The sequence below is a fragment of the Syngnathus scovelli genome, chromosome 12, assembly GCF_024217435.2.
Source record: "Syngnathus scovelli strain Florida chromosome 12, RoL_Ssco_1.2, whole genome shotgun sequence".
NCBI classification, from domain to species: domain Eukaryota; kingdom Metazoa; phylum Chordata; class Actinopteri; order Syngnathiformes; family Syngnathidae; genus Syngnathus; species Syngnathus scovelli.
In genome coordinates this window covers 37,959-47,381 of record NC_090858.1, presented here as the reverse complement: position 1 = coordinate 47,381, position 9,423 = coordinate 37,959, and the positions used below count along the sequence as shown (strand labels likewise).

Below are 9,423 nucleotides of genomic sequence, written 5' to 3'. Positions count from 1 at the left end.
CATTCCAGTCCAGACCTTCACTTGAACTGCAACTTGACCTCTGACAACATGCCAAAACTCCACCCTGAGGCGACTAAACACTCGTTTTGGACAAGGCCAGGTCCGGCAAGACGACTGCTCGGCGGAAGGAAGGAAAATCCAAAGCCTGTCTTGCTCCACCGGGCCTGCTCACACAGTTTGTAGGACTCTGTCTCGAAATGGCCTGCCTCCATGGTCCAATCGGTGGCCAGAAGCCAGCGCTAAACAAAAGGCAGTTAAAAAAACGTGGCATTTGCCAAGGCCCACAACCTGCTATAAAGTGGCACAAGGCGGATTCCTCAAGTACATTTTCAGTTGAAATACACCACAGCCACTTTAGGGTTTTAAAATCCCCTTACTCCACGACACAGGCGAACGAGTAGTGGACTTACTCATCCTGTAGGTGGCGGTAATACACCGCCAAGGTATCTAATCCGCTGTTTAAACCTCGAAGAAGAGAAAGCGGCGCTGGCGGTAGTAAAAGTAGAAGAAGAGAAAGAAGAAGAAGCAGCAGCAGCAGCAGAAGAAGAAGAAGAAGAAAAAGGAGACGCAGTAGTTTATCAACGCTAAAGTTCGATATTTCAGTGCAATGTCCTTGTTTCGGGTAAACAGGTAGGAAATACTGGCCACTAACTGAAAGTGTATGTGTAGCTTTCTCGTTTGAGCAAACTTCAGGAGCTCTTCGTGACATATTGATGCAATGAATGTAAATGTACCACGTGAAACGTCTCGTGTTTCATTTCGGCTCGAAATTGAAATGAAGAATAGTTAGCTAGTAGTTAAATATTTTTAAATCAACAGGTATCTTGGAGACGATGAAGATGGAAGTATTTCAAAGGAGTCCCGAGCACAGGTGTTACTCTCAAAACTGCATCTGAAGGCACAAGAGAATCAGAAGCAACGTTTCGCAGAGTGTTGTGAAACACAATCAGGTCATCAAACGAAAAGAAAGGCCTATGATGACAGCAGCCAAGAAAGCCAAAGATGCAAAAAGAGGAAATCCAAGGCTGTTTTGGACAATATCCATTCTGTGGAGGATGAAGTGAAGAGAAGAAAGAAAGTTGAGATGGAGAACCAAAAGAATAGCCACTCAGGTGTGTGTGTGTGTGTGTGTGTGTTTTATACACAACATTTTCTGTACCTTTTGAGTAACACAATAATTCTCCATCTGTTGATAGACTGTGAAATTAATAGACTTCAGGAGCCTGGTGTCGTCAGCAGCTACAGAGAGGTTGAAAAGACGCCAGATGATGACATCCCGAATCCCAGCTCAAAGACGCCTTCTACTCCATCTGGTTTCACAGTTCTGGGAGGATTTGAAAACAGACCAGTCCAAAAGGTACAATGAATTGTTGATGCTCACTATAGAATGTTCCAAATTGGCCAAAGCAAGTTTCAATGAAGATCGGATGTTGTGTTAAACAGTAAAGAACCCTCGGAATTTAATTGTTTGCAAATCATGTTCAACCTAGAATTGAATACACTACAAAGATGAGCTGTTGAAACAGATCAGCTTCTGCAGTGCAGTCATTCCACTTTTGACCACTTTCTTTCATATTTGACTTGTCGGCTTGTGACTAAGGGTCGGTCGGCTCCAGTCGGAACCCCTAGTATGGGGACTGCCTTTTGGGAGCACTCTGAATAAGCAAAGGGCAAATTTGAGCCAGCGCTTGAATCTGACATGTTAAATGACTTCAAAGGGTACCAAGAAGCTAATGTCGCCACAGTTCTTGTTGTTTCTTCAGTTTTGCATGCACACTGTTCCCAGGTTCACAGAGTACTGCCCGATTGGCTGGCTCAGCCCAATGTGATCCCCCGGGACTTGAAAAATAAACTGGTGCCTTGCTCGAATATGGGAGGACTTAGTGTGTCGCTGCTAAAGAAACTCCACCATCATGGAATTCAGCACTTTTTTCCAGGTGACTCAATGTTGGTCTGGTACATGTGCTGTGTGGTACTTAATGTGTGTGTGCCCTTTCTCCAATCGCAGTGCAAGCAGAGGTCATCCCAGTCATCTTGGAGGGTGCACACAATGCACTACTGATTGGACAAGCTGGCTATCAACCCAGAGACATTTGTGTTTCTGCTCCAACGGGGAGTGGCAAGACTCTGGCGTTTGTCATCCCTGTGTTACAAGTGAGCTGCCCACCCAAAATTGAAGTGCAAAGATTTCTTTTCCTGCTTTGCTGGTATCTCTGAACCACTCTTCCCAGTGGGCACAATACACAGGCACCGTCATCTGTCAAAATCTTTATAATCATCCCATTTTTTTCCACCGGATGGTGTCGATAAAGCGCATTCCGCTCATTGATCCCTTACAGGGATTGTCTTCTCTCGCTGCAATCATCGGATTCGAAGATGATCTGAGTCAGAACGTCGAGCACCCGTCGGCGTACGTTTTACTTGAGCTTTAGGGAAATGAGTGATGTTCTTTCGAATGCCAAGCACCCATCAGGATTCATGATACGTATTTGAGCTTCGGGGGAAACTAATGATGTTGTTGTCCTTCAGGTGCTGATGAAGAGGGTCGTTTGCCAAGTTCGTGCCTTGGCCGTGTTACCGACCAAAGAGCTCGCTCAGCAGGTCTCGTGCGACTTTTGACTTGTATGTGGCTAAAATGCGTTGGGACTATTGGCATCACTTGCACTGGGGAATCCAAATGTTCAGTTTGATCCAGAAAAGATTTCGAATTTTCAATGACTGGAAGCGGTTGTTGCTCAGTGGCCTAGTGGTAGAGTGTCCGCCGCCCTGAGACTGGACGGTTGTGGGTTCAAAGCCCGGGCGGCTCATACCAAAGACTATAAAAATGGGACCCATTGCTTCCCTGCTTGGCACTCAGCATGAAGGGTTGGAATTGGGGGTTTAGATGATTCCAAATGATTCCCGAGCGCGGCGGCACCGCTGCTGCTCGCTGCTCCCCTCTCCCCCAGGGGATGGATCCAAATCACACGGGAATGGGTTCAATGCAGAGGACACATTTCACCACACCCAGGTGTGTGTGTGTGCGTGTGCGCGTGTGTGCGTGCGTGTGTGCGTGCGTGTGTGCGTGCGTGTGTGCGTGCGTGTGTGCGTGCGTGCGTGTGTGCGTGTGTGTGTGCGTGCGTGCGTGCGTGCGTGTGTGCGTGTGTGAGACGATCATTGGAACTTTAACTTTTGACTTTAACTTTTGCTCCGTTTAGGTCTTCAAGGTTTTTACATCCTATGCGGAGGGAAGCACCCTGAAAGTGGTCATGCTGGCAGGCCAGAAGTCATTTGAGGCAGAGCTGGCTTTGCTTTCTGAACACAGGTGATGATAGCCCAAGTCAAACTTTGGAGCTGTAAGGATGTCATTCATTTGATTTCTTCTCCTCAGAGGCGGGGTGAGACGCTGTTTAGCTGACATTGTTGTAGCTACTCCAGGTCGACTTGTGGATCATATTACCAAGAATTCGGGCTTATGTCTGCATCACCTTCGGTTCCTAGTAAGTTCCCAGCATTCAAAGGTTGGACATTTTCAAACTCTTTGTTCTGACGGATTGCATCGTTTGGCCCAGATTATTGACGAGGCAGACAAGATGATTGACAGTATGCGCCAGTCTTGGCTCAGCCGGGTGGTGAAGGCAGTGTATGGAACGGCGGAAGCGAGAGCGGAGAAGGTGTCCTTCTCCAGGCAAAAAGCACCCTTGTATGTTACAGCAGCCAGGTGAGTCCCTCAAGACCTTATTGCAACGATTGCACAGTTTTTGAAACTGGCTGTTGCCTCCGTCAATTGGAAGAAGAAAATCGACACTCTTAAACGACTACTTTGTTGCCACTCCTTTTGTTTGGCATCACAGCACAAAACAATTGCCACTACTATGCACACTCCTACCCATGATGATAAATCGAGTGCTGCTGACATGGCCACGAAATAAATGGCTTTTCTGCTTCGTGGCTCATGTCACTGCTGTTGTTGTGTACCGTTTTGCCTCAATAACATGAGCTTCTTTGTCCCCCTTCTAATCCTATTGTGAGGTTCATCATACTGTTGTTCATTTGTGGCCATTCCAGCCTATCTCCTCCTCAAATGCCACTTCAGAAGCTGCTTTTCTCTGCCACGCTCACGCAAAATCCAGAGAAATTGCAGCAGCTGGGCCTCCATCAGCCCAGACTTTTCAGCTCCACCAACGCCGCTGCCACTCGCCACTTGTCTCCTCAGCCAACTGTCGACTCCCATAAACTCGAGCACTTTGACTTCCCCCAAAGTCTGACGGTTAGTTTGGCGCGAGCGACCAAACGCCAATGGATTCTCGTACTGAAAAGCGACCGCTTGGATTTTTCCTAGGAATTTTATGTGCCCTGCACGCTCAGTCAAAAGCCTCTCATCCTCCTCCTCTTCATCCTGCGCCTCAAGCTGAGACCCATTCTTTGTTTTGTTAACTCCAGAATGACAGCTCACAGGTTAGAGAGGAAAGCAACTTCACGTATTAGTCTTGGTTGTATTTGTCTAAAAGTGTCTGTTCGTTTGTTTGACTCAGACTTCACCTGCTGATACGACTGTTTGGTGGCATCCGAGTAGCAGAGTTCTCCTCCCGACTGTCTCCCAGAGAAAGACAGAAGAAGCTGAAGGAATTTGAACAAGGAAAGACCCACGTGTAAGAACGCGCACACACTCCTTGAAAAAGATTGGCCGTTTAGCGCAGAGCCTAATGCCTGACTCGCAGTGGGTGAGTCTTCCGCCCAACGCGGTAAGGAATAGAAAGCATCAGTGGACGGGCCGTTGCGTTCGTTGGCCCGCCCGCAAGCCTTCTATTTCTTCCGGACGCCGCAAGCGTATTTTCTTGAAGTTGAAGAAATGACAGGAAAACGGAGCGTCGGCGTGTATTTCAAAACGAAAGCCTTGCGCCAACACCAGGTACATATAGACATTGTAATTGGGAACGTTGGCATCTAAAGGTTGATCAGCACGGATGCAGCCGCCAGAGGCATTGACATCGCCGGGGTCAAATGTGTTGTCAACTATGATGCGCCGCAGTACATCAGGACATACATTCACAGGTGAGCTCTCGTACATAGATGCGGAGTTGCAACAATTGAACCTTAAACGGGGGTTCTTTTGTCAGAATTGGAAGAACGGCAAGAGCTGGGAAACCTGGCCTGGCCTTTACCTTTCTGCTTGGAGTCCAGGTATTACACATCTTGATTGATACATGCATGACTCGCAATAAAGCAACACAAAAGTCATTGGTTCGCGCGTTGCCACATCTTTTGTCGTCCCTTCAGAAGAAAGACTTCCTTCAGATGGTTACTGAGGCAGGGAGCCGGGGGATCCAAAAGCAGATCATTGCACCCGAAAGCCTGAAGAGTCTAGAGGACCGATATGAACAAACGCTACAAGAGCTTGCTTCTGCCGTTAAGGTAGGTAGTAGCTTTAGGACTTTTTTAAATGAGTGAATAACCACACAGAAAACAAGAGGTCAAGCGAACAATATGAAGAACAAGTCAATGCATAGTCCCTTTCAAATTGTTCCATTAGAAAGCAGCCTGACAACCTTCCGTTGCGCTTGAACTGATGCTGCTGATCCTTCAAGCGCATAGCAGACCTATAGAATCATCATGCCAAAGTGGCTCGATCGGTCAAATTCTCATACACAACAGGAGCTCCTATAAATCAATGTAGGACAGGAACAAGCTAAATAAGTAGAAGTGGAAAAAAACTGCTTGCTCACCGATATCACGCCTTTCCTATTTTTCAAGGAGGACAGCGCGAACCAGATATGATGTGATGCCCCCTCTGATGTGAGCTGACAGAAGAGCAGTTAGTGAATGGAAAATTGTCTTATTTGATCTTTTCTTTTTTTTATAAAACAAATATTGCCCAATGAGACAAAATATTTCAATAACATTTTGTTATTAAAGGACAATGCCCTAACACGATGAAACCTTGTCCACTCGGTATTGCGGTTTCTTTCAAACTTGCATGTTTATATTCCGCAAGACAACAAATATCACGGACAGTATTTGCATCGGTCCAATACGGTGTAACAATTAATCATTGTTTTCAACCAAGTATTTTACACCTTATATAAAGTATATCATTTTGTTTCCTGTCCCTCAAATTATTCCCACGTTAGTCTGTTATTCATCACTATCGTCACCACCGCATAGAAATGTCCTTATCAACTATGTAAATAATGATATAATCCATTTTTATTCATTTCTTCTTTTTTCTCCCATCCAACCATAAAATATCAACGTTACATTTTTGATATTACCTTTATTGAAAACATTTGAATGAAGCAGACAATTGTTGTAGAACCAAGACGGCTGCCATTTAATGATAAATGTGGTAATTTCCTGTCATTATTGCATTTGATACATGAAGAAATTTGCAGAAAAATGTAGCTCATGAACTGCTTGCAAGTGTTAATACATGGACAAAAATGTTGCAGAATCCATAGAAAATGTTAAAAATTCACAATGACGGGTCGTTAGTTGATCAAAAGGTTTTACTGCAACTTATTTCAGGACAATATTTGACCTACACATCGTAAAAGTATGGTAAGTTGTTTCATAGCTAATTTCTCATGAATTAAAAATAAGACACAATTGAATGTTAACACTTTGTGTGTGTGTGTGTGTGTGTGTGTGTGTGTGTGTGTGTGTGTGTGTGTATATATAAATATATCTCTCCAAAACATAAATTGTCTTGGTTTTTGGTTTTTCTTCTTCACAGAAACACTCATTGAAATCACTCCAGTTTGACATCTCCTTTGAGCTTCCTTTTTACTCGTGAGTATGGGCTTAATGTGTCATCCATGATGAAGTCATACAGGACCTTAACCCACGATGTGTACTGGGGAAGGCCATCATAATATTCTGCTGCTATTTTCTTCACCTGCAAAAGAAACGACGAGCATTTAGATGAGGATTTGACTCAACGGTGGTTTCATTTTGACGGATGAAGCAATGGGATTTGTCGAATGCGGCCGAAGCTCTCAGAGGTTGTTTTATGGGGTGTTGGCTATCACATAAGCCCAACATGAATAACTGTGACGATTAGTGACACCTTCAAGTATACTAACCATAGGTAGCCTACGTCCTGGGATGCTGGGGAAGTCGTGGTGCTCATTGTGATACCCTACATTGAAGGTCAGCAGATTGAGGGAGCCGTAGTAGGAATAGGTTTCGTGGCCCTTGAGGAACATGTAGTGCTCGGCTATAAAATGACCAGAGATTGGGTGAAGACCCATACCCAGCAAAGAGCCGGCCAGCATGTACACCACCGGCTTGACTCCCCACACCCAGAAAAGCACAATGTCAAAGGCCAGCTGAACAAAAACATTGGTCAGCTCCAATTGTGTGATGGGTTTGGGGTTGATGCAAAGAGGTCGAATGGCGTAGAAAAGTGGCTGCAGAATAATCCAGACGAACTTGCGGAAACGTGTACAGAAAAACCAGCCTTCAAAATCAGTCGGGATGTCTACATCGACACCGTCTCCTCCGAGGTAGCGGTGATGGTCTAAGTGATAGCGTTTGAAAGAGGCAGAGTACGGCAAGCCGATAGGGAGGTTGGCAAACATGGCAAAGTATCGGTTCCAAATGGCTTTGTTGTTTCCGAAAGCCGTATTGTGGGAGATCTCGTGGATAGCGAGAGTCATTGAATGGTTGATACAGCTCCCGAAGGCATAAGTCCAAAACAAAACCCATTTCCAGTCCAATTCTTTGATCAAATAAAAAGCTAAAAATTGTATGGCCACCATCATGCACACAATCCATTTTAGCCGGAGGTCAGGACCCATCAGAGACTTGATCTGTGGATATTTCGCTGTGGGAAGGGGCGGGGGAAAAAAAGAAGTTATTTTCAGAAAATTAGCAGTTGCATAAAGAAAACAAATTGTATATGCATTCACTCATTGATGTACGGTGATCTCTCGCCACTTTGCGCTTCAGCTTTCGCGAATGCGCAGGTTTCTAAGTGACGTTTAGAAAGACGCTGATAGAGCAGGTCTGTCTATGACGTGAGGGACGGAAGAACGCCGCTTAAATAGTGCGGGGCGGGGCGGGGCGGGGCGGTCCTCTGAGCAATGTCCTAAACGTACTGCGACGGGTTGGTGGGAACGGAAGCCCATCGGAAAGAGTTTTAACTCCCACCCCCAGCAGAACTTTGCCCACCTCTCGGGGGACATTTTATTTCCTTTTTTTTTATTCGAACAACCCATTCACATTTACACAGCATTATACGCTGATCTTTACAGTTTCCAATAGAGTCAAAAGCATACGTCGATGGTGCATGTAACAACGACGACGTATTTAACGGGGTGCGTGTTGGGAAACCGTTTTTATTTGACTGACGCGTAGATGGTCTAGATTAAAATCCAAGGGAGTGAGGGGAAATAATGAACAGTTCCACACACAGACTCGTCTGGTCTGACCGAAATCGCGTACATTACACCGCAGCCAATAACTAAATAGGCGAAGCTAAGTGATGGCATTGACATAGCTTCTGGAACGATCACGTCAATCGCAACTGATCTGTAACCGTTAGCCATTAGCCAATTGGGATAACTTTAATCGTAAGAATAATAATAAGAGGGGCGGCACAGCAACGTCTGTACGGTTTGGGATTTATGCAACTTGCTTAAAGATGCTAACTCACCAAGGATCTCTTTCCTCCTGTCAGCGTGTGGCTGGTCAGTATAAACCCATTCGTAGTCCTCACGAGTGACCCGATTTCCCATCTCGAAACAGCTTGAACGAGTTTCACGGGTTCAAAATCTACGACGTTATAAAATGGTGGTCCTTCTGCTTTGCACTTCGCCACCGCTGCAGCTGCACCCCGCCCGTATGACGTACTCGGAAGTCTTGACGCGGCCTCTGCAGTGCAGGCAATGCGTGTACGTATCTTCTGTGAGAATGAGGTAGAAAACAATCGAGCACATACTTTTTGAGTGTAGTAAGACTCGAGGCTTTTGGAGGAGAGCACACCGAAAAAAAAAAAAAAAAAAAACGTTTTCATATATTGATGTTTTGTTTGTCAGCTTGGATCGCTCAATAAACTTATGAAACGAAAATGAAACGAGAGTGCATGACTGGACTCAGGGATATTTTGACGTTCTACCTATTTCAAGGGAGCTCATAGTGACATTTGGAACGTTTCTTTACCACAACAAGCTGGTTTATAACCTGATTCTCTGTCCTGCAATTTTTTAAAAACTTTTTTATTCAAACTTCTCAAGTCCCCGCCCGTTCTGACAATCTTTCTGGTCGACCTATCTGAAATCCCTATCAAAACGGAAAGGTTTGAATGTATCTATCACCGATGATCTGACCTTATGATAGGTGGATACCCCCTTGCAGTTGTATTCTTTGTTTCTGTTGCGTTGTGTTTTTGTTATTGTATTGAGTATATGAATAAAGCTTCCAAAAAAGAAAACAAAGAAGAAG

At 45.1% G+C, this 9,423-nt stretch overlaps 2 protein-coding genes across 4 annotated transcripts; one reads left to right on the top strand and one right to left on the bottom strand.

The window, feature by feature from the left end:
- Window positions 1-482: 482 nt before the first annotated feature.
- ddx51 (DEAD (Asp-Glu-Ala-Asp) box polypeptide 51) lies at window positions 483-5,918 on the top strand. Of its 2 annotated transcripts, XM_049736025.1 has the most exons (16): window positions 483-630; window positions 820-1,112; window positions 1,197-1,357; window positions 1,787-1,937; window positions 2,009-2,154; window positions 2,530-2,601; window positions 3,198-3,304; window positions 3,371-3,479; window positions 3,552-3,700; window positions 4,048-4,249; window positions 4,322-4,437; window positions 4,515-4,631; window positions 4,933-5,034; window positions 5,100-5,163; window positions 5,260-5,394; window positions 5,734-5,918. In XM_049736025.1, the coding sequence occupies exons 1-16, from the start codon at window positions 608-610 to the stop codon at window positions 5,755-5,757; spliced, it is 1,971 nt and encodes a 656-aa protein (XP_049591982.1). In that variant the 5' UTR covers window positions 483-607; the 3' UTR covers window positions 5,758-5,918. The 2 variants fall into 2 exon arrangements, with proteins under 2 accessions (XP_049591982.1, XP_049591983.1); XM_049736026.1 differs by lacking the exon at window positions 2,530-2,601.
- A 315-nt stretch (window positions 5,919-6,233) lies between these two features.
- degs1 (delta(4)-desaturase, sphingolipid 1) lies at window positions 6,234-9,399 on the bottom strand. Of its 2 annotated transcripts, XR_007485091.2 has the most exons (5): window positions 9,309-9,399; window positions 8,636-8,884; window positions 7,062-7,804; window positions 6,655-6,874; window positions 6,234-6,624 (listed from the first exon to the last, which is right to left on the bottom strand). XR_007485091.2 is itself a non-coding variant. In XM_049736050.2 (4 exons), exons 2-4 carry the CDS (start codon window positions 8,715-8,717, stop codon window positions 6,728-6,730), a joined length of 972 nt encoding a protein of 323 aa, XP_049592007.1. In that variant the 5' UTR covers window positions 8,718-8,884; window positions 9,309-9,399; the 3' UTR covers window positions 6,234-6,727. The 2 variants fall into 2 exon arrangements, 1 of the variants encoding a protein (XP_049592007.1); XM_049736050.2 differs by having other exon boundaries at window positions 6,234-6,874.
- Between the last annotated feature and the right edge of the window lie 24 nt (window positions 9,400-9,423).

Excerpts from the sequence above, each read along its gene's own strand:
- ddx51 (XM_049736025.1), top strand. The coding sequence starts at position 608 with ATGTCCTTGTTTCGGGTAAACAG. Across the intron at positions 1,938-2,008 it reads AATTCAGCACTTTTTTCCAG|TGCAAGCAGAGGTCATCCCA; the intron begins GTGACTCAATGT and ends CTCCAATCGCAG. Across the intron at positions 4,632-4,932 it reads GAACAAGGAAAGACCCACGT|GTTGATCAGCACGGATGCAG; the intron begins GTAAGAACGCGC and ends TGGCATCTAAAG.
- degs1 (XM_049736050.2), bottom strand. The coding sequence starts at position 8,717 with ATGGGAAATCGGGTCACTCGTGAGGACTACGAATGGGTTTATACTGAC. Across the intron at positions 7,805-8,635 it reads CAGGAGGAAAGAGATCCTTG|CGAAATATCCACAGATCAAG; the intron begins GTGAGTTAGCAT and ends CCCTTCCCACAG. Across the intron at positions 6,875-7,061 it reads CAGGACGTAGGCTACCTATG|GTGAAGAAAATAGCAGCAGA; the intron begins GTTAGTATACTT and ends TTTCTTTTGCAG.